Source organism: Esox lucius, chromosome 10 (assembly GCF_011004845.1).
Source record: "Esox lucius isolate fEsoLuc1 chromosome 10, fEsoLuc1.pri, whole genome shotgun sequence".
Taxonomy (NCBI): domain Eukaryota; kingdom Metazoa; phylum Chordata; class Actinopteri; order Esociformes; family Esocidae; genus Esox; species Esox lucius.
Genome location: NC_047578.1, coordinates 4,922,833 through 4,946,348, shown reverse-complemented (window position 1 = coordinate 4,946,348; position 23,516 = coordinate 4,922,833). Strand labels below are relative to the sequence as shown.

General features: G+C 45.8%; 1 protein-coding gene across 4 annotated transcripts in view; it reads left to right on the top strand.

Moving 5' to 3' along the window:
• Nucleotides 1-22,968, top strand: part of ppp1r9a (protein phosphatase 1, regulatory subunit 9A) — a 60,990-nt gene extending 38,022 nt beyond the window's left edge. For 2 of the 4 annotated variants that reach the window (XM_010891502.5, XM_010891501.5), the window contains exons 6-20: nucleotides 2,364-2,499; nucleotides 6,894-7,070; nucleotides 8,370-8,423; nucleotides 9,547-9,776; nucleotides 11,730-11,826; nucleotides 12,104-12,218; nucleotides 14,706-14,791; nucleotides 15,852-15,948; nucleotides 17,500-17,620; nucleotides 19,166-19,214; nucleotides 19,485-19,529; nucleotides 20,936-21,058; nucleotides 21,399-21,422; nucleotides 21,736-21,918; nucleotides 22,329-22,968. In XM_010891502.5, the coding sequence (XP_010889804.2) occupies nucleotides 2,364-2,499; nucleotides 6,894-7,070; nucleotides 8,370-8,423; nucleotides 9,547-9,776; nucleotides 11,730-11,826; nucleotides 12,104-12,218; nucleotides 14,706-14,791; nucleotides 15,852-15,948; nucleotides 17,500-17,620; nucleotides 19,166-19,214; nucleotides 19,485-19,529; nucleotides 20,936-21,058; nucleotides 21,399-21,422; nucleotides 21,736-21,918; nucleotides 22,329-22,541 (1,750 nt within the window). In that variant the 3' untranslated portion in view covers nucleotides 22,542-22,968. The remainder of the gene's footprint in view (nucleotides 1-2,363; nucleotides 2,500-6,893; nucleotides 7,071-8,369; nucleotides 8,424-9,546; nucleotides 9,777-11,729; nucleotides 11,827-12,103; nucleotides 12,219-14,705; nucleotides 14,792-15,851; nucleotides 15,949-17,499; nucleotides 17,621-19,165; nucleotides 19,215-19,484; nucleotides 19,530-20,935; nucleotides 21,059-21,398; nucleotides 21,423-21,735; nucleotides 21,919-22,328) is intronic. The other 2 variants (XM_010891504.5, XM_010891505.5) reach the window with 2 other exon arrangements.
• The last annotated feature ends 548 nt before the right edge of the window (nucleotides 22,969-23,516 follow it).

Below are 23,516 nucleotides of genomic sequence, written 5' to 3'. Positions count from 1 at the left end.
CAAACCAAACCTTGTTCCCTATGAAGTGTACCACTGCACTACCGATGTGCCCTGGTCCAATAGAGACCAGGGAATAGGGTGCCACTTGGGACAGACCCCTGTTCAGAGAAGGCCTCATTTGCTTATCGGGGTGAAGGCGTGAATGGTGCTCAGGGATTGAGGACCAGAGAAAGACGACTTGTCAGACAGCATTGTAGCACTTTGTTCCCACGGACAGTTAGAGGTTTGTAGAGCCAATAGTGACTGAAGCGGCTTCCACAAAGACAACTGGCTATCTGTAACACAACGATTTTATCAAACGCCGGCATTTTGCTTTCTTTCTTCCTTCTCATCTGTTCTCTCTGTTTCTACCTATTCTTTTTCGTTCATCCTCTTTTTCATGTCCAGTAAATCTCTCTCTCACTCCCTTTCTCGGTCATTCCCCTCTTGCAATCGCCCTCTCTGTCTCAGTCTCTCTCTCTCTCTCTCTCTCTCTCTCTCTCTAATTTTCACTCTCAATTCGTATGTCTATCAATCTCTCTCCCTTTCCTCTCTGGGATTGATTATCTTGACCCGGATTTGCCATTTCAACTAAATTTCACCCCGACTTCCAGGAGAACCATAATCGTGTTGGGCATTAAAAAAGGATAAACTTGCCATCACATTTATGAACCAGATTTGAAAGGAGAGCACAGAATTAAATAGCCCCCGTGGATGTTGGGTTACCTGAGGTAGTCTCTGCCCGTTGTGTGATTCTACGTAGTGGACATCCCTGTAAACCCTCAACCCTGTGGCCTAGTGGGGCGCAAATGGCACCCTAATCCCTAAATACCTTTTCCTAGAGCCCTATGGCCAATATACACAGCAGCTTCTATTGGACAAGACATGCCCTGCCCACCCAACCCCCCCCCCCCCTGCCATGTTGCTTTACTGGAAAAGGGAATCTGTTTCCAGGTCAGCTGCCACTCCGAGCTTGATTCTGATTCCTCTTAATTGTTGCGTGGGGAGGAGATGTGCAGTTAGCCTGTGGAGTGTACAGCTCTCAGCCTCGCCACTCTGGAATCAGTCCAGTCCGGATGATTGGAGACTCTCTCACAAAGATGGAGGGCTCCATCTTGGAGTGAACCACAGCGCTGCGGTCAGGAGACGTGCTTGTACCGCCGGTGGTTCTGGGGAGGAGTGATCCAGAGTTCACTCTCTGTCCTCAGGTCTGTTACTGATCACCCGGGTGCTTTACAAATGCTTCTTTTGGAGGTTTGAGGCAGAGTCAGCAGGATATGTTACTGACATTCTCTCTCTGTCGGTGTCTCTGTCTGTCTCTCTCTCTCTCTCTGCCATTCGCTCTTTGAGCTGGATTGTGTTCAGATGGTGGCCATTCATCCACCTTCGAGTGGAAATATAAATTCACCTTTAACGTTAGTAGGAGTTAGTAACATTAGTAGCAGTTAGTAAGGGTTAGTAGGGATTAGTGAGGATTAGTTACAGTAGTATGGTTTAGTAGGGATACGTGGGGGGTTAGCAACATTAGTATGGGTTAGTGGGGGTTAGTAATATTAGTACGGGTTAGTAGGGGTTAGTAACATTAGTATGGGTTAGTAAGGGTTAGTTGGGGTTAGTAACATTACTATGGGTTAGTAAGGGTTAGTAGGGGTTAGTAACATTAGTATGGGTTAGTAGGTGTTAGTGGGAGTTAGTAACATTAGTATGGGTTAGTGGGGGTTAGTAATATTAGTACGGGTTAGTTGGGGATAGTAACATTAGTATGGGTTAGTAAGGGTTAGTAACATTACTATGGGTTAGTAAGGGTTAGTAGGGGTTAGTCGGGGTTAGTAACATTTCTGTGGGTTAGTTAGGGTTAGTAACATTAGTATGGGTTAGTAGGTGTTAGTGGGAGTTAGTATGCATTGGGAGAATGGAGGGTACAGCTGTAGCCCTGAGCCTGGTCCAGGCTGCCACTCTGCCCGTGCCAATACTCCTGTGCTGATGTGCACATTCCACCCTGGAGGGCTGCATGACATTTCTCACATTATTGTGTTAGGGCTAAACCCCCCCCTCATTCCCCATTTCAGCAGATCCTGTAATTGAGTTCCTGCCAATCATACTGACTGCCTGTCAAGCATCGCTCAACATGCAAACACGTGAACAGAGTGAAAAGGACTCCTTCTATTTCCCAAACTAGGGAGGAGGAATGTCTCATGTTTTACTTGTAACTAAAAGTCATTGTTGGTAAACCCTAACCATCAGTTAACCAAAGTGCACAGCGTTTCAAAGCTTTCCCCGTGACAGAAATCATGGGTTTTTGTAATATGCTATCAAGTGAGTTAATAATTATCATATTTTACCCTGTTATATGCTCTACCCGGTTGTTGGTTTCCTTTTTCTAGGTTTGTGATTGGTCGGGAGCGCCCTGGCCAGGTGAGCGAGGTGGCGGCTCTGATCCAACAAACTCTGGAGCAAGAGAGGAGACAGAGAGAGATGCTGGAGCAGCAATATGCCCAGTACGACGCCGATGACGACGAGGTGGGTTGTTTATCTACAGGTTCTATATCTATGGGTTCTTTATCTATGTGTTCTAAATGTACAGGTTCTATGTAGATTATTTCTATATATATTGTGATGGGGAGAGACACAGGGAACAGACACAGCGGCAGCTGTGTTCTGTGCCCTAGAGGGCATTTATTAACAAAAAGTGGAAGAAATTAACACAAAATTGGAAAAACTAAAACCACAGGTGCAAGGACTTGCCTTCCGCTCTATAAACTACCCTTTTAGTTCCCCCTGGCGAGGCCTGATCGGGGGCATGTGGGCCTCGTCAGGGGGTGGCAGCCAAGCTACATATAGGGACAGCAAATGGGCTGCGTTCAAGGGCCCCGTTTCGCTGCCCCGGGCGGGGTGGTTCTTCCTGGGGTGTTCGTTTTATGCTCGTATGGAGAGGATGCGTTCACGCCACAAAATATACATATGGGTTTTTGTATATCTATGGGTTGTATATCGATGGGTTCAATGTATATCTATGGGTTGTATATCTATGGGTGGAGGTTGTGGTTGCATTTATGTACTGTCAAATCAGGCGTTGCCTCAATGTACTTAAAGAATAACGTGGTTGTTCGCATCTCACCAAACTTCTCCTGTGTTTAAGTGTCTTGGGTGTGTTGGAACATCACTATGTTTTTCCCCCCGTGTTTCAGTGTCTGGGGTTATTAGAAAATGGCTGTGGGGTGTCTCCAGTGTTTCATTGTTAGAACAGCTCTCTATCGCTCTCTCGTTCAGCATTTGTTCCCGCCTGTGTTTGTCCTGGTACAAACTAAAGCCCATTACCATTCACTCATCATTAATGGGTCAGGAGGCTGGAGGACAATAAAGCCGCCCTCTTTCTCATCCCCCCATCCATCTATACCTCTATCCCTCCCTCCGTCCCTGACTCTCTCCTCCATCTGTCTGTCAGCTCTCTCCATTCATCATGCCCTGATGTGTTTCCACGCATATCAGGGGCATTTGCACAATGGGCTGCATGTCACTATGGCTTCAAGGGCGAGGGTCTATATTAAATCTACATTTGGAGGCAGAGGGAGACGTGGTGTTAATCACCATGTATCTGGCTGGAGTGATGCGTGTCCTGTAGGCTCTGGTCTGGTGACACACAAAGATGTATGTATGATATGTGAAGGGTGATGTGTATATGATATATGTAAGAGAAGGATGATGTATGTATGATGTAAGTATGAGAAACGTGTGATATAAATCACGTAATCATATCACACTGTGGTCTAGAATGACATTTGGCAGTTTTTCCTCAGTGTGTCAGTACATCCTGTTGGTCTGCATCAGTACACTGTGATTTTGTGTTTGGGTTTAGGTTTGTTTTGGTTTTAGGGTCGGGGTAAATAGAACAATTAGGTTTATAAAGGTTACTTGTTAGGTTAAGGTGAGGTTTTTGGGGTTAGGTTGAATTAAAGGTTTGGGTTACGGGTAGAGAAAGCAGGATTTTCATTGCAAATATGGTAAAACATTAGCTGGGTCTCTGTGTGTATACAGTACTTCTACTAAGCATTTCAAAGACCAGTACTTAATTTGGCCAACTTGTTATTAATTTGCTGGCTCGTTAGTTGTTGTGACTGACAGTTGTTTTATTACGTCTGCCTACATCCTTGAAACAACAACCAGACGATCAGCTCTCCGGAGGTCTGGCCATTTGTGTAACTTAATTTACGATTTTTTCAGGTTGTTTATACTAAGCTCTGATTTATTGAAGAGTATAGATGATCCTCACGGATTCATAGTCAACCACATGTACCATTTTTTGGCATTGTGATGTATTGTTTTGCTAGTTTTCTTCGAAGCGGATTCCCACGCTAAGTGGACCCCTAACACTCCCTAATTCACCACTTCTGATGATGCCCGGGTCCAAAGGAGTGTGGTACTGGGAGTACAGTGCGATTTGGAACGCAGGGTCAGTTCTGAGGGGGAGAAGGTCATTGGTTTTTCGGTTCTGGATCTAGGAGGAGTCGACCTCATCTGTGGTGTTGAGGAGGTGATAGGCTTCCATAATCTCTCCCCCTCTCTCTGTATACAGGTGCCGATTCAAATGAGGCATTTTAAGGGGTGTCCGAGAGGAGGAAAGGGGGAGGGAAATGGGGAATGGATGTGTGGGAGAGAGATGAGGAGTGATGCTAGGCAACGTCTAGGTCGACGCCCAGTGGGAGGGGGGCTCCATTTAATGGCTGGTGGTGTTTACCCCGCCCAGAGGAGGCGGAGGAGGCCGTGTTTCCAAGGTGTCACACAGAGGAACTCTGGCAGGAGGACCATATAAACGGGCTCAGATGTGCGGCCCCAGGCCAGGACAGATCGTTTCATCCTGGGTGGAGGCCTTCCCTGCCTGACTCCTCCCTGCCTGACTCCTCCCTGCCTGACTCCTCCCTGCCTGACTCCTCCCTGCCTGACTCCTCCCTGCCTGACTCCTCCCTGCTTGACTCTACCTACCTGACTCTCCCTTCCTGACTCTATCTGCCTGACTCTCCCAGCCTGACTCTCTTCAACCAGATCTGAAGCCAGTGCTGGCTGCAGCAGAGCGTAACTCTATTTTATAAGCCGGTCACTGTAAGCTGTTCCAAACAGTCCCCTACGCTCTATATAGTGCCCTTCTTTAGACCACAGCTCATTGGGTCCTGGACAATTGTGGGGTGCTTTGTAGGGTTGTCATGTGGAACGCATCATGCTTGCCTGTCTGGATCATTTTTGTGAGAGCCTATCAGGCTGCAGGGGACCTGCCCACAGAGGAGAGCTACAGTCAGACTCTGTTCAAACTCACATTCCGCACAGGGGTGGAAAAGGAGGATGAGAGTGGTGGATAATGAGGAGGGAAGTAATGATGACAGTAGTGGTGGACGGATGAGGAGGCAGTAATGATGACAGTAGGGGTGGACGGATGAGGAGGCAGTAATGATGACAGTAGTGGTGGACGGATGAGGAGGCAGTAATGATGACATTAGGGTTGGACGGATGAGGGCAGTAATGATGACATTAGGGGTGGATGGATGAGAAGGCAGTAATGATGACATTAGTGGTGGACGGTTGAGGGGGCAGTAATGATGACAGTAGGGGTGGACGGATGAGGAGGCAGTAATGATGACAGTAGGGGTGGACGGATGAGAAGGCAGTAATGATGACATTAGTGGTGGACGGATGAGGGGGCAGTAATGATGACAGTAGGGGTGGACGGATGAGAAGGCAGTAATGATGACAGTAGGGGTGGACGGATGAGGAGGTGGAGGATGGTTATGACGGGGGATGATAACGATGATGTAGGTATTGGATGACGTGGATGAGTGTTATAATGGTTTGCTGTATTTAAGGCAGCAGAATCCTAGCCTGGTGGTTACAGTATCAGACTAGTGACCAGTTGGCTGCTGTAGCAAATCCCCAAGCTGGCAAGGAGAAAAATGTGCGGTCCTGTCTTTGAGCAGGGCAGTTAACCTCACAATGTAGTAGCAAAAAACAGAAGTGATCGTACAGGCTGTCCTTTACAGGGAAGCGTGTTCTCCTGTGTCTAACCTTTCCATGCTTCAGATCACTAACCATGATCAAACAGTTGCCCATATTGTACTGTTGATTTACTACCGTTGGTATCGTAATTCTGTTTTGACTGTGTTTTAATTTGATTCACTGTTATTGATTGGGTGTTTTGCTCGTGGGGCCACAGTGTGTAAGGATTACAGATTGGTGAATTCCGCCACAGGGCCAGGTAGATGAAGAGACTCTTGGCTTTGCAGGATTGGGTTAGGGTTAGGGTTGCGTGATTGGATTTTTTTCGACCTTTTTTAGTTGTTATTGGTTGAGGCTTGATTCTAACCAGCATGCATTGTTTGTAGTTTTCCTCTGAACAGAACTCTAAACATTATATTGCCAACTAAAAGTATTTAAAAAAATATATAAAATTTCCTTTGCAATTGACATTGGTGAGTTGCAGGTGTCCGCAATATGAAAATCGTTTAGGCAGTTTGAACCGAGAAAACGGCTAATTCCCCTGTTTTGTGTCATCGAGTACACCTCAACGAGCGAGGAGAAAGGAAAACCAGCTGGGAATTATCAGAGGAGGTCAAAGGCAAGATTATTGCTAAGCACAGACAATCCCAAGGCTACAGGTCCACGTCCAGCAGCCTTGACGTTCCTGTTCCCACTTATGTAAGGCGGACAGCGGTGAATGGTCGTCCTAATGGTGGATTTGGGCTCGCCGTAATAATGCCGAACCATTTTCATTAACGAATGGACACGACAGTCCGCATGACGTAAAACTGGAAGCCACGGGAACCCATGATAGGATGAACGCATAACAATGGAAAAGAGGATGCGTGTGATAAGCTGTGCAGAAAGTGTGTGTTTTCTTATGATGTGTGTGCGTGTGTGTGTCTGGTCAGACAGGGGAGTACGCCACTGATGAAGAGGATGAGGAGGCGGGGCCTGCCACCGACGGAGACAAGGGCGGGGACGGAGACAGGGAGAAGAGCATCGAGGTGTTTGATTTGCCGGAACCAGATGAAATGATCTCCCCCGCTGAACTGGACGCCACCAAACTCTACCAGAAGTTCCGAGAGGTGATACGACACCACCTTCTCTGCCACATTTCCAATCTTTCACCGCCAGAAACACCTACAGTAACAACACTCGTTTTTGTCACACGAACATAACTGACAACATTGTCCGGCACTTTGTTCGAAAAAACCTGTTCTTGCTCCTGATTGGAGCTAAGTCGAAGGAACAATGAATCCCTTGCATTTTAACAATGTAGTATTTACTCCGGAGAACCTTTTGCCTTTGCCTTTTTAAAATAACCAATAGTCTCCCTACCGCTGCCGGCACAGAATGTTGTCCCCCACCGTAAACCTGCGTGGCACATTTAAATTAATTGCTTGAGCTGCATTGCAGTGTTCTGGATATTGGGTGATAATGACCGAATTCCTGTGGCTCAAATGCCTTTCCAGGCTCTCTGGGGTCTCTGTGTCACTCTTCCTGTCACACTTCCTCTCTACCGTTCTCTAGTTCTCTTCACTTCTCTTTTTCTGCAGTTGGTCCTCCCTTTCTCTTTCTCATCATCTTTCTCGCTCTCTCTCCCTACTTCATGCCTCTTTCTGCCTCTCTTTAGACCCTGTTCTATGACTCTTTCTGCCTCTCTTTAGACCCTGTTCTATGACTCTTTCTGCCACTCTTTAGACCCTGTTCTATGACTCTTTCTGCCCCTCTTTAGATCCTGTTCTATGACTCTTTCTGCCTCTCTTTAGACCCTGTTCTATGACTCTTTCTGCCCCTCTTTAGACCCTGTTCTATGACTCTTTCTGCCCCTCTTTAGACCCTGTTCTATGACTCTTTCTGCCTCTCTTTAGATCCTGTTCTGACTCTTTCTGCCTCTCTTTAGATCCTGTTCTATGACTCTTTCTCCCTCTCTTTTGCTCTTATTCTGTGACTCTCTCTCCCTGTGTTTTATTCCTGTTCTGTGACTCTCTCTTCCTGGGTTTTATTCCTGTTCTGTGCATTTCTCTTCCTGTGTTTTATTCCTCTTCTTTGACTCTCTGTGTTTTATTCCTGTTTATTAACGCTCTCTTTCTGTTTTATTCCTGTTCTGTGACTCTTTCTTCCTGTGTTTTCTTCCTGTTCTGTGACTCTCTCTTCCTGGGTTTTATTCCTGTTCTGTGACTTTCTCTCTCTGTCAGTGGTAGAAAGTGCTGTCATCCAAAGGCCAATCTGTAAGGCCCGTCCTAGTGCTCATTGTGTGTGTGTGTGTGTGTGTGTCTGTAGGCGTGTGTGTGGGTGTGTGTGCGTAAGGTTTGTTCGGCACAGAGGCTGCACAGCCAAGCACTTGATCATCTAATCGACTTCTTCCTTTTCTACACCCACAGCTGCAGATTAAACACACTGTGACAGAGGCTGAGATTCAGAAGCTGAAAAACAAGGTAAGAAAAAAAAACATTACTGTCTCTCTTCTGCTTCTATGAATTGTGTAGAATAATAATAATAAAAACATTAAAAAATATATATATACAAACGTTTAAATCACCAGATAGTGGAGTGCATTATAGCTTCTATTTTGAGTTATTTATGAATGTTGCATGTATATTTCATCACAGTAACTCCCTAGTTACCTGTCCTGCAGTGCCATGTCACAGGTGTTGGTTGGTGAGATGCCAGTTTAGTATGACTGACATGCACTCAGGCACAGACAGGCTAGTATGACTGACATGCACTCAGGCACAGACAGGCTAGCTTCCTGAAAGTCTCTGCTTCATTCTCTCCCTCCGCATCCTTCTCGGGACAGCTTAGGTCAAACTGCGGGAAATTAATTCAAAGACTCCGAAGATACTAGCTGAATTTGAGGATTTAGCGAAATTGAAAGATAAGCCTTTCGACGTAATACCATGAACATGGGAAACCCTAGTGGTTATGGTTTGTGGGAGGGTCGCTGAGACGATAAGAAGGTAACGCAGTTTGACTAGTGAAGTAATACACAGTAGAACACTGTTTTGGTGACCCTAATGCCATCCGCTAAACGCTCAGTCGGTCTGTCTTGTATATTCAGAATATACATATACAGTAAATGACTCCATGGATGTTCCTCTGGTTCCTTCTCGTGTTTTGAATTAAAGTATATACATAAATAGGAGGTAAATAACTCTTGTGTCTTATTGACTTGCTTTTTATTTGTCTAGTAGCTTGTTTGAATGTGTTGGGTGTGTTTTGGGGAGGGTTGTATGTAACAGTCGTTGTGCATGTTAGTGTGTGCGCCTGCGTGCGTGCGTGTGTGGCCGTACTTTGTCTCCATCCAAATGCATCACTTTCATTTGTTTGTCTGTGGTGCTTATTGTGCTACGGGCCTTGAATTTAATTAATGGGACTTTTTTGTGTTGTTTTGTGAGGACTGCAATAAAAAGAGTCTCTGCTGAAGTTAATGATGATCCAAATATGTAAAGAAAACAATTGGTGAGTGTTTGTGTATTTGATGAGTAATATTTCTGTGTTTACATTTGTGTGTTATTGTGTATGTGTGTGTGTGTGTGTGTGTGTTTGTCACAAAAAAAGCTAGCGGCAGTGGAGAGGGAGAAGGCACACTGGGAGAAGGAGAAGAGCCAGCTGAAGGCCAGCATTGATGAGAACAAGGAGAGGATGCTGAAGCTGGAGAGCTACTGGATCGAAGCCCAGACCCTGTGCCACACGGTCAATGAGCACCTGAAGGAGGCCCAAAGCCAGTACTCCACCCTGGAGAAGAAGTACAACAAGGCCAAGAAACTCATCAAGGACTTCCAGCAGAAGTGAGTCATGAGTTGTTGCCTTGACGACACAAACCGACAGCTTACGCTGCTCTGTCGTTTTTTGCTACACGTTTCAGTCTGTGATGCCTGACGTTGCGGTTGTTTTTGTGAAGTCAAAATCTGGGGCGTTGAGTGAAAAGGTCAGCGAACTGCATCTGCGGTTGGCTCGTCTTTAAGCAAAGTGTTGAAGTTATTGACACTTCTAGATTATGCTTAACCCACATCTACTGTCTCTGGCCCATTCCATTCGTTTCTGGGACCAATCAAACAGAACCATTTGGCTTCTGAGGCCAATAAGAATTTTTCAACTGTTTTTGGAATCTAGAAATGATCTTAAGTTCTCAGATCCAGACTCCTTGAGAAGTTAACTCTCATTACTGCTCACCATGAGTGAGAGAGTTGTGTTCAAAGACAGACAGTTCAACAATTACTTCATGCTATTTAGACAAATCTTAGATATTAATCGTTATTCCCCTTTAAAAACCCTCCATAAGCTTGTAATTTAATTGATCTAGCCATAAAACCAAAAAGTAAATAAGGATCATAACATTTTCAATTTCCTTTTGCTACTGGATCATTTTCCTACTGTCTAGTGGTTAGAAGCGTGTGTGTAGTATTTAAAGGGTTGCTGGTTCTAATCCCTTTTTAACAAACTCATTTCACCCCTTATAATAGAGGACATTTTATCCAAGTGGCACTTATTTGAAGCATCTCTGGAAATAAAGAGCTGTGTGGAATTCCAATGGAGCCTTCTTGCCCAACACAGACCCTCTCTCTCTGCCCACCACAGCCCCTCTCTTTCTGCCCACCAAAGCCTCTCTCTCTGCCCACCACAGCCTCTCTCTCTCTGCCCACCACAGCCTCTCTCTCTCTGCCCACCACAGCCCCTCTCTCTCTGCCCACCAAAGCCTCTCTCTCTCTGCCCTACACAGCCTCTCTCTCTCTGCCCACCACAGCCTCTCTCTGCCCACGACAGCTTCTCTCTCTGCCCACCACAGCCTCTCTCTCTCTGCCCACCACAGCCTCTCTCTCTCTGCCCACCACAGCCTCTCTCTCTCTGCCCACCACAGCCTCTCTCTCTCTGCCCACCACAGCCTCTCTCTCTCTGCCCACCACAGCCTCTCTCTGCCCACGACAGCTTCTCTCTCTGCTCACGACAGCTTCTCTCTCTGCCCACCAAAGCCTCTCTCTCTGAGCAGAGTTGATCTCTATGGTCGTTCCCATCAGAACGGCTTTACCTCTCCTCAACGCTGGCCCTCTTTAATTGCTCTCTTGCCCTTGAGGCAACATTGCTGCCAACCGCAGGAGGACAAACCCCCCCGTCCGTTTAAAAAGCCAAGTTAAGCCGGCCGGAAGAAGACAGAGGCACACACAGCGAATGTCTCAGAGCAAATGTATGTGTCTGTTCTCTCCATGACAGCTTTTTTCTGTGGTTGTCTGTGGTTGTCTGTGGTTGTCTGTGGGAGTGCGTGCGAAGGAGCCGTGTCTCCCTAACCCCTGCCGGAGGAGAGAGACAGAGCTCTATTTGACTGTCAGAATGACTTCACATCACTGGACTGCAATCCTCTCAGGGATATTATTCTTCCAGTTTAATATATCTACATCTTCATATAATGTCGGCATATTTATGTATATAAACACCTACCCACGCACACACACACACACAAGTGCTTACAGGCGTTCAAATGCACACAACTACACATGCTTGCATGCAAACACCCAACACACACACACACACCGCATCCTTCACCTTGCATGCTCCTGTTCCAGGGGACACAGAAATTAGGTCTACCTGTCGCCAATGCGTTCCCACCCCTGTGAGAGGCACGCTCCTAGCTCCCCGGAAGCACTTAGCGCTCCTCCCTGGGCCCTGTCCTTCTAACCCTCGCCTCCTCCTCCGCCTCCTCCTACCGCAGCCTCCAACCCTCCCCTCTCTCTCTCTGTTTCCTCCAGGGAGGTGGAGTTCGTTCAGAAGGAGGACGCGGAGAGGAAGAGGCTGGAGGACGCGGAAAAGGCCCACCTGCAGGAGATCCAGGCTCTGCAAGTCAGGGTGACTATCCCCCTCGTCCGCGGCCCCCCTGTGGCGGGTAAAAGGTGTTCCAGTTGAACACCATTATTCAGGCTCGCCGCAGTCCTCTGTATGTGTGTGATATGCAAGATGTATAGATGTTTATCTGTCCATAGACATGTAGGTATACACTCTGCGTGGTACAAAGGTCTATGTACTGCCACACCTTGGGTTCAAAACCCCACCCCCCCACCCCCCACCTCACACACACACACACACACACACTTTTCAATGAAACTGGAAACTGTGTCTTTTGCAGATTGCAGCGCTGGAGTCAGAGCTGATGCAATTGATGAAACAAAATGGCGTCCAGGTGAACAACAATAACAACAGCGGCCAACGGCAGAGTCCCGGGAAGGTCGGGCCTGCCAGAGGTGAGTCTGATGAGGAGAAGCCTGGCCCACAGCTCGCCTCCTCCCCAGCACCACCCACACGGGTCCTTGAGGAGAAGCCTGGCTCAAAACCCACTGTTACAGCTCGCCTCCTCCCCAGCACCACCCACACCGGTCCTTTTCAGATGACACTCCAACGTGTCCCACCAGGGAGTTTGTGTTTGTCTGAGTATCTGGAATGCACAAGGTGTTAGTACGCGCTGTCAACCCTGTCTTCGGGGGAACACGGCACCCAAAGACCCAACACTGGTCCTTGTATTAAAACTGGTGTTGCGTGTCGCTCCATGTCACCAGATTCCACACACCACCATCACTGTGTTCTTGGAACCTTGCGATAAAGCACATATATAAATGTATTCACTCACGGCTGTAAGTCTCTCTGGATAAGAGCGTCTGCTAAATACAATTCACATCCCATACTTGACTTGACGGCTCACTTCTCTGGAGGGCTTTGTCAGACTGTTACCGGCTTCCACTCCCTCTACAGTGGAAATGGAATGACTCATCCGGTTCATTTCTGTAATGGACCTCGGTTCTGCACTCGGCTGCTGCCTCTCTAAGCTGGCACATTTCGCAATAGGTCACTACTGAGTTTTTGAATGCAGTGCATTGCCAGCGTCCCAAATGGCAACCCTGTTCTCTACGTTAGCGCACTACCTTGGAGATCCATGGGCCCCTGTGCAAAAGTAGAGCACTACATAATTAGGGTGCCATTTGGGATGCAGGCGCTGTGTAGATGACGCGTTGTTTCACGCCCTGTGAGGTAGAGTCAGAACACCCTGTCCCTGGCTGTGATTGACCACGACTGGCTTTGTCTGCGTGTCTACCAAAGTGTCCTTAAGGAGTGGTCCTGGATTTGGTCAGCCAAAGACGGTCGTCCGCGGTACTTCCCAAGAGTCCGAGGAACTCGCGGAAAACCATGTCCATCTGTGGAGAGGAGTTTCTGTCTAGAACTCGCGCAGCTGCTTACTAGCGTTAGCGCAGGTACTGGATGTCTATGGGAACAGCTGCTCCTGTTGATTTCCGGTTTTGTTGCGCTAAGCTATTAGCCTCGAATTGAGTTTGTTGTAGCAACACCACTTTTTATTCCTATCATACTGGATCCAGATCAAAATACATAAAAAGATACATAAAAAACGGTATTCCGGGGAAGTAGATAGACGGCCTCATTGCCAAAAACCTTAACTATCCCTTTAATAGGGGCTAATGTAGGCCGTGGAGAGGTAGCTTGCCAGACTCACTCAAACCCTGAGATACACAGCTGTCCTGTCAGCTCCTGTCATGTGTCCTCTGTCCTGAAACGACACGGAGGGGCAAACAAGGACCCCGTCTCTGCCTCACGTAACGCTCTATTAGCGCCTGTCAAAATTTGGGGCGCTGTTTAGGGGTTCGTTTTGAGAGGACGCTACGGCACACTGTCACGCGTAGCTTCGAGGCTCGCGGTGCCCAAAGGGCTCTGCTTGCCCTTGGATTCATTGAGGACTCCTCTTCTGCAGAGTTCCTCATGACCTTTTCTTCACGTGCCCTTTCGAACTTCGACCTTGTTCTCCATTTCCACTTTGATAAACAAACAGTAAACAAACACCCAAAGTGAATCTGTCAGTGAGACTTAGACACGTCTGAATGGGTTTGCCCTGGTTTGGCTCCTCTACTCCCCTGGCTTTCTCTCAGTCCCAGTATTTTAGATGGGAGACAGTGGCTCTTCCGAATTTGCCATCTCTCGGGTTCCATAACAAGCCAGATAAGCAGACAGCGGACAATCTCCAGAACACTAACCCTGATCTGGAGAGACTGAATGAGGCAGTTTATGTCAGGGAGAGAGAGAAAGAGGGACTACGAGAGAGAAAAAGCACGGGGGCAGGAAAGGGAGGGAGGGGCAGATCCATCTGTGATCAGGTCATTTCTCTGATTAATTCTGTTTAATGTGAGTTGCAGGTCTCTCAGTGACCTCTGACATTATGACAAAACCTGATTTCACTTAAGTCCATTTCACACAGCAGCATCGATGGTCCTGCAGAAACAGGAAAAGGGAGTTGTTACAGAGGGTTATAATTATGAACATTTTGTTCAGTACATTTTCTGAAGATAAAGTCAAACATTTCAAAGTGGAAAATAGAGAAAATAGAAGCCTTCTCTAACTGGATGAGTCCTGCAAAACAGAAAGATCAAATTTCAATATGGAATCAGTAGCTAAAAATACAGTCATACAATTATTTTGCAATGAATTTAAACAGTACTGAGTTCTCTTGTCACGTATAATGTTCATATGTACAATTTCTTTTAATATCAAATTGCCCTGTATTTGCCTGGAGCCAGAAGTGTTTGTCCTACTGTGTCAAGCTGCTTTTCACACCAAACATGACAGCACAAAGAGGCCTGGGACCCAGCTAAATTACCTTTTATGGCTGATGCTGAAGACATGACCTTTGTGATGACCTTTAGATGGGTGTGTCATGTTCCTGGTTTCAGAGCCGACGGAGGTGGTTCCGTCCAGTAGCGGACAGAGAGACCGCAGAGGACTGGTACCGGAGATCATCAGCTCTGAGGAGGGAGAGGTTGGTGTAGATGCGCACTCACACACACACACTCACGTACAGACACACACACGCACTCACACACACATACACGCACACACACACGCACACACACACATCCTTTTAATGTCCACAACAGACTTTCATGTCGGCGACGATGTCAAATCCGTTTTCACATTTCTGTGTTTTATGCAAAGTTAATCACGTTAAGAGACAGAGAGCATATTTGAGTGTTAGTGTGTGCCTGTTATTGTGTGTATGTGGTAGTGTGTGTGGTTGGGGTTATCCCTGTCTGTTCTCTGATCTTATGTAAAAGCCTTTATGTAATGTATTAATTGGTGTGTCTCTGCCCTGCGTCACACCAGTTTTATCTCGACTGGTGTCAGTCTTCTATCCCCCCTCCCTGAGGTAATTGCTGGTAAAGTCTCTTTTTGGAAAACACTCTTCATTAATTACCAGCTCTTTACCTTACTCAGCGACAATATGGGACTTGCCTTGGCCCCCAGGTGACACCCTATTCCCTAGATTTTAAAGGGAGCATGGTCGCCATTTGGAATGCCAGATTGCACTGGTTTAGAAAGCCAAGATGACAGACACCAAAGGCTGTTAAAGACAAAACGCATCGACTACATATAAAAACACGTACCGCAATGTAAGACTTCAAAGTATTTTGGTGTCTTGACATACAGTTCTTATGCTCCTACTTTTCGCGTCAGGAAACAAAATACCACATTATAAAGATAATGTACCTGTCCATTAGAAACGGATCGTAGTCTCTGTGTTCTGGCTTTTACAACAGTATGCAGGGGAAGTCAAGCGGTCAGTGTGTAAACATTGCTACAGTAAAATAACCACCTCTGAAAAATAAGAGGGGGGGCTGTATTCAACACCTCTTTTCGTATTTGTTTGCAATGTTTTATCCACGTTAAATGATTTCATTTTTTGTTCTCTTTCCATATACCACCTTTCTCTTTTCAATGTTCCTGTTTGTTCTCACTCCACCCTCCCCCCTTTCTTTCTTTCTCACCTTTCCCCTCTCTTCCCCTCTTCTCCCTCCCTCTCTCTCTCTCTCTTCCTCCAGTCGCCAGAGGGCCCTGGCAGTACTCGTCCGTCCCTTCAGACTGTGGATGAGTCCAGATCCCCCAGACACATCCTTCTGCAGCGGTTTGCAGAGAACGGTCAGTGTGTAGCCGCATCACAAACCATATACCACCTGTCGGTAAATAGTGTGTTTATGCATAAAATTGACAAAAGAAATGACACCATTGGCTTACAGATTACATTATTTGGCCCAACTTGGGTCAGACCGGATTGCTCCCTAGCAGAAACTCTCTCTTCAATCTTAGGCATCTGTTTCACGTAATATATTCACAGAGGTTATCAAATGCGGACCTTGTCATTATGTCCCTTGGTGTGGGGCAGGCCTTTTCACACGAAAGATGGGTTGGTTAAATGGGCACGCACACCTCTTATATGAGAGAGCGCTGCACAGCAACACTCACCGGCCAATCACCAGGGCCTCTGCGGAGACAGTATTGGTCAGTGTCGCCCGCACTTTTAGCTTTTAGCCATCGAGCTTCCGAGGACTCCCTGAATGAAATGTCTCTACACGTGCATCGCATTCTCCTTCTGTTTAACTCTTATTCCAGTATTGCAGCTTTACTTAGATAGAATTGGAATAAAAGCTAATGGCTACCTATCTATTTCTATTTACAAAGCTGTGGTGCTCACTTTTAAAATCCTGATTTCTCCTGTTGATGGACAGACTTTAAACATTACTTGACCTGTTCTAAAATATCCCTGCGTTCATGCTATCCCTTTAATATCCTAACTGAACTATACTGTCAAACAATTAATCCAGGACTATACAACACTTTTTAAGGGCTTGTGAACATTACGTTACATTTTCCGAGACACAACGAAGAAGACTCGAGTGTGGAATCTGAATTGTCTTGGAAACCTTCTAAAGTGATGATTTCGAGTGTGGAATCTGAATTGTCTTGGAAACCTTCTAAAGTGATGATTTCGAGTGTGGAATCTGAATTGTCTTGGAAACCTTCTAAAGTGATGATTTCGAGTGTGGAATCTGAATTGTCTTGGAAACCTTCTAAAGTGATGATTTCGAGTGTGGAATCTGAATTGTCTTGGAAACCTTCTAAAGTGATGATTTCGAGTGTGGAATCTGAATTGTCTTGGAAACCTTCTAAAGTGATGATTTCGAGTGTGGAATCTGAATTGTCTTGGAAACCTTCTAAAGTGATGATTTCGAGTGTGGAATCTGAATTGTCTTGGAAACCTTCTAAAGTGATGATTTCGAGTGTGGAATCTGAATTGTCTTGGAAACCTTCTAAAGTGATGATTTCGAGTGTGGAATCTGAATTGTCTTGGAAACCTTCTAAAGTGATGATTTTGAGTGTGGAATCTGAATTGTCTTGGAAACCTTCTAAAGTGATGATTTCGAGTGTGGAATCTGAATTGTCTTGGAAACCTTCTAAAGTGATGATTTCGAGTGTGGAATCTGAATTGTCTTGGAAACCTTCTAAAGTGATGATTTCGAGTGTGGAATCTGAATTGTCTTGGAAACCTTCTAAAGTGATGATTTCGAGTGTGGAATCTGAGATCGTCAGTTATGTCCCTGATGTTCCAATACAGGATTTTACTACCTGATGATCCAAGTGCTGCATGTTGATTCGGGTTTCCAAAGCTTTGTCTTTATGGCTGTGTTGTAGGGTCTCAGTCACCTGTGGTGTCCAGCCCTTCCCTCAGCCTGGAAGAGGAGATCCCGAGGAGAGGCCTGGATCCCCTCAGGGGGAGCAAAGAGAAGGACCCCAGAAGCTCACCTGGAAACAGGTACTGACCACCTCCCTGACACTACCTCAGGCTGTTTCCTGAGCAACATACAGCCCCATGTCTGCCTGTTTGTCTGTCTGACTGTTTGTCTGTCTGCCTGTCTGTCTGCCCGTCTGTCTGCCTGTCTGTCTGCCCGTCTGTCTGCCTGCCTGTCTGCCCGTCTGCGGAAGAATTCTCACTGGTGGCCTTGATACTTTCCATTCATGTGGATGATAGCAAGAGTTCACTGTAGCACATCTACACCCACACACATCTACACACACACCTACACACACACACACATTTACACACACACACATCTACACACATCTACACACACAACTACACACTAAACACACAGTGAATCAAGTTCCATTGTGACCCAGACATCGACCCTTTTTATATCAGGCTGGGTGAGATGGGTTCTGGTTGGCCCAGTTGGTAGTTATCTGGCCAAACCTACAAAAACATAAGCCCTTCGGACATTCTGGGTGTCTCACGCCTGAAGATCTATACCGCCAAGCCAAGGTGTGCACACACCAACACATACATGCATGCATAACACAACACACACACACACACACACACACACAACACAGGATTATTATTTAGTGATGTTTTTTCTTTCTGACTTCAGAGAGAGGTCAATGTGTCCACTCTCTTTCGTTTACTTTGCCTCCAATATTGCAGGGTTCATATTCACTACACATCTGCCCCTGTTCACCTCAGAGGTTATCTCACATTAATCTGTTATAAACTCAGATTACCAGAAACTACATTAACCTGTTACAACCTGAGAATATAAGAAACTACATTAACCAGCTACCATTTGAGGTTACCAGAAACTACATTCTGTTACAATCTGAGATTACCAGAAACTACATTAACCTGTTACAATCTGAGATTACCAGAAACTACATTAACCTGTTACAATCTGAGATTAACAGAAACTACATTAACCTGTTACAATCTGAGATTACCAGAAACTACATTAACCTGTTACAATCTGAGATTACCAGGAACTACATTAACCTGCTATAATTTGAGATTACCAGAAGCTACATTAACCTACTACAATTTGAGATTACCAGAAGCTACATTAACCTGTTACAATCTGAATTAAACTAGCTTCTTCGTGTGGGATTTTGTTTTTCCTCCTGTTATGTTTTATCATCTCCAGAGGTGCACTCATTTTACTGGCGCACATTTTTCTTCATGTCAACAGTTATTCTACCTATAGTCCAAAATTATTGTTTTGTTTTCTACCAATGTCTGTATACAGACTCGAAAAAAGTGAAAGCTATGCAAGGGACTCTTACAGGTTCCTCAAAGAACACTGTGAATAGGTCCTTCAAAGACCCTCTTTTTAATGGTTCTTTAAATAACCTTTCAAATAACCTTTTGTGGTTGATTTCTGAGTGGGCAGGCAATATAGTTAAAATAATTAAAAGAAGTTCTTTGAAATACCCTTTTAAACTTTCCCTTGAAGAACTTATATGGGCTCCCCCAGTGTCAATGTTTGATCTCGTTGTTTTTTCTCAAGTAACCGATGCCTCTTCTCCCCAGTTCTACAGAGCACTCTCCTGAGAATAGCCCAGAGAAACTTAAGGCCAAGGTATGTGCGTGATGTGAACCCGCGAGTGGCTATCTGTAATTGTACAGCCCGGGTCCCAACTGAATGCAGACAAATAAAGAGTAATGTGGTGTCCTATCTATGGTATACAGTCACATTAACCATTGCTATCAGCCAGCCAGCATTCAGAATTCAGACTAACCGATTTTTAAGTATTATAATATGATATGCACAGCCTTGTGTGTTGCGTGTTATTTTTCACGTTGCATTGATCTAACCTCTGTCGGGTCTTGATGCATTTCTGTTTCACAGAAATCGCGTGCATGGCCAGACTTTTTCTCCTATTCACATTACTTGGTATTGTATTTCTTTCTGTTTGCTCAAATTATACCCAATCAAATGGAATACAAACAATTACTGAGGTAGCAGACGCTTGAGATGGACTAATTAGCATGTTCTCGCTGCACTTGTTATCAGAGTTAATTCTATTCATTTACGGAGGCATAATTCAATTGGGCTTGAGGTAATAAAATCAAATACAAATGAGACTTCTAATTTGTGGCCTGTTATGAACCCTCATAACTGATTTATTAATTTTATTTTAATTTCAGAGGTTAGGTTTTTTGCACAACCGTCACATTGCCTCGCTCACTCTGACTTTTCAGAGTGAGCCAGGCAACGTTTCGTTCGTCAACCGCAATCAACTAGATATGCTCTGGCCACGGATGTTGGCAATCACGGGAAGATAGCGGCGAGGGAAATCGCCTCCGTAGTACCTAGTCTGGTATTTTTACGGCTAATACGACGTGGCCTTCTCGGGCGTTCTCCGCAAGGCTGCACACCAATGAGATAGTTGTAACTGACTGGTGTGACTGACTCCAGATTTCCGCATAAGAGGCAAACTGGCCGATACTATATTTGTTAGCATAGAGCCCAGCCCAGCCCAGCTCGGTCCCGGTCACAGGCAAGAGGAGAGGCTCAGAAGGGGGGCTGTGTTTGTGCCCACGTCAAATCAAGGCTACCTTTGACACATGTTTCCTCGAGACTCTAACTGACTTGTAGACAACAGGGAAACTCCCTCCCCGGCTGGTAGTTACAGCAGGCGTGTAGGTACGTGAGCAGCTGTCGGCTTCCGCGTCTCCTCAACCCGCTCTGTCGCCACTTGGCATTGTTGTTATCCCCGGGGAAAGGGAGAACGGCTTGAGGTCACGTAAGCGCTCGTTAACAAACACGCGTGCACGTCAACTCAACAACAACGCACACACACACAGAACCCAAAACAACAATAACATTTGCTGTCACTGCAAAACTGCATTATGCATATAATTACACAGTATAATAATGAATGTGTTTTTAGTTGCCGTTTTGTCATGATTATTATTTATATACAATGCATCTCTGAACCAGACATAGATGTAAGAAAACTCTGTTTGTCAAATTAATTGAATTGTTATTCTCTGGGTTTGTGATTCCCTAAAGTCAATTCACTCTAATAATTATGAAATCCTTGAGTGGACGAATCAATGAGCGGCAAATTGCTACAGCAACGGCATGTGGTGGCTTTTGATTAAAAACATCATACAACTAAAAAAAAGTAATTCCATTTGGGAAGCTTGGGACTATAATTAAACAGACCGTGAAATGAAATGTTAGATAATCGCAAGCCACCGACTGGGTCTGAAATGGTATCCTGTTCCTCTCCTCTGACTTTGGCGTCCATGTTTGATGTAGGCCGTCCTGACATGCTGTGTTGTTTCTCATAGGGTCCTGGGCTGAATGACGATTTCAGTGCCAGTGGCAGCAGCAGCTCAGTGGAGGTCAGTGGTCTGCCGAGGGACACCAAGCGGTCCAGTTGCTCACACACCGTGGTGTTCTCTTCAGACGAGGTGAGACATCGGGATTTTATCTCGCCTGGATCTTCAAACTTGTGGGCCCCACTGTTCTAAGTCTCTGCCCTGCAGTACAGATGCGTCATTGCAGCCAGGTGTTTTAAAATCCTGAATTGGCCTGAGGTCCAGCAGGGGGCAGTAGAGTCCTGCTATGTCAGGCTGGGGAAGCCCTTTGTCTCAGCCAAAAACGCCCTGGTTGTGCCAGAGTTGTGGTCTTGGATGAACCCTGTACACCAGGACTGCATTGTACATTCTTTCACTTTGTTCTTGTCATATTTTGAGTTAACCAACTTTATTCTCCTGTCCTCTTTATTCTCCTCTGTGCTGCCATGTTCAGAGTCTGGATATGATTGATGACGAGGTGAGATCTGATTGGCCACCAGGGCTTCAACAAGGACATGTTTTTTCCAACATGCCTATCTCCCATGTGTCAATATCTCTGAGACTGTTTTTCCCTGGATCCCACACAACCCTGGACTGCATGTCTGTAATGTGACATTCAGTCTTCAGCTGGCTGTCAAATTTCTGTCTCGATGTTTTAGAGATGATTATTTTAAAGCCACCCATCGCTGTGTGCACCCTCCCTCGTGTTGTCACAGAGTGTGGAGAGGGATGTCGGTTTTATTTAACCAGTTATGCCCGTCTGTCCGTCCGTTTTGCCTGGCTCTGTCCAGATCCTGGATGAGGGCCAGTTTCCCAAGCAGCACCAGTGGCAGAACCGCAGCGTGCCGGACTGGACCTCACAGCAGGTATGCCGCTGGCTCACCGGACTCAACTTGGATCAGTACATCCCAGAGTTCACGGCCAGGAGCGTGGACGGATCCCAGCTGCTGCGGCTAGACAGTGCCGAGCTCAAGGTAAGGGGAGGGTGGGGGGGGGGGCCTGCTCCGAGTACGGAATGGGTCACGTTACGTGGAACCGCACTGTTACATCCGGCAGGGCAACTTTTAAAACCGTCTTCGTTCACGATGAACACAGTATGCCGGCTCGTGTTAAAGTGCCGTTGGATTGAATATTATCCTTCGTTAGGGTGTGTTACCGTACATTACTATAGGCAGTTTAACCTTTTGATATTCACTCATTCTGAATACATTTCTGTGATTTCCTTTCCCAACTGTCTGGGCTGAAGCTATTAACTATAAACAAACGACGTGGTGTTTCTACAGTGAAATTTGCTTGCGTTTGTTTTTATCATAGCTACATCCTCGCATCTCTGACTCTGGTTCTCTGTGTGTGTGTGTGTGTGTGTGTGTGTCTGTGCTCACAGACACTTGGCGTGGCCTCTTCCCAGGATCGGGCACTGATCAAGAAAAAGGCGAAGGACCTCAAGGTCCTGATGGAGAAGGCTCTTAGGAATCGGGAAAAGCAAGACAAACAGCGAGAGAAGCTCCGCAAGAAAGAGCTGGAGCAGCAACAGAAACAGGCCCGCATTCCGAGCAGCAAGGGCCCCTCTGACACAGTAGGGGGCCCGGTAGAGTAAACCAAAGGCTTTAAGACACACCTCTTAGGCTTTAAGACACACCTCCTAAGGCTTTAAGACACGCCCCTCCTTGTCTTACAACCAGGTAGCATCTCCAAGGAGAGACTGTGAACAAAACCACTGAGCTGATGTTTGATTACGTGTCTGTGGATTTAACACCTGTAAAGGGCTTGAGTACAGGACGTGGAGTTCAGTGCAATACTACTACAGTGGTCTGTAGCAGTGGAGGCTGTCCAGCTAACGGACCACCAAACAAATGATACCAAAATGAGCAAACAGTTGGACAGTGATGATGCTTCCAGCCCCACCACATGCCTGTCATTTTACATCCTCGTACCGTTTTCCCGCTCCATTTAATTTATTTTATTTGGCTGTAATTCAGGTAAAATGTTTCCTTCGGGATAAATAAAAAAAATGCTCACCTGGAGACGGAATCATATCACCTTCACACCTGTCAGTGTTTCCCCTCTTTCTATATGATGTATTATATCAAGCACCTTTAGACATAATGACAGTGTATATATCAATTACATAGAGATGAATATGTCTAATGTGCCATTTTTGATATAACAGACTTGTATATTGTCTGCAGTTAGATGGATGTATGGAATCTGAATCTCCCCTTATAGCTCTTATGAAGCACATACTGTATAAAAGGCCTGTGGTAATAATAAAATCTCGGGCAAAACCCACCACTAGGGGGCGGGCCTGCTGCTTTGCCCCCTGGCACTAGAGACTGACGCGAACTACTACAGAGATGTCTATTGAATAGTTTGGTTTCTTGTCTTACCTGAAGAAGAACAGAGTTTGTGGGAATAACAAAGTATTTATAAACATTACTGGAAGTACACTTGAGGTCCAAACACTGGAATTTCAACAAATCAATTAACCAACCTCTTTATCGTATTAAAACAACCTAACACAATTGACGATGTGAATGACTGTGGACTTAGTGATGGGACGGATTTTGTTTAG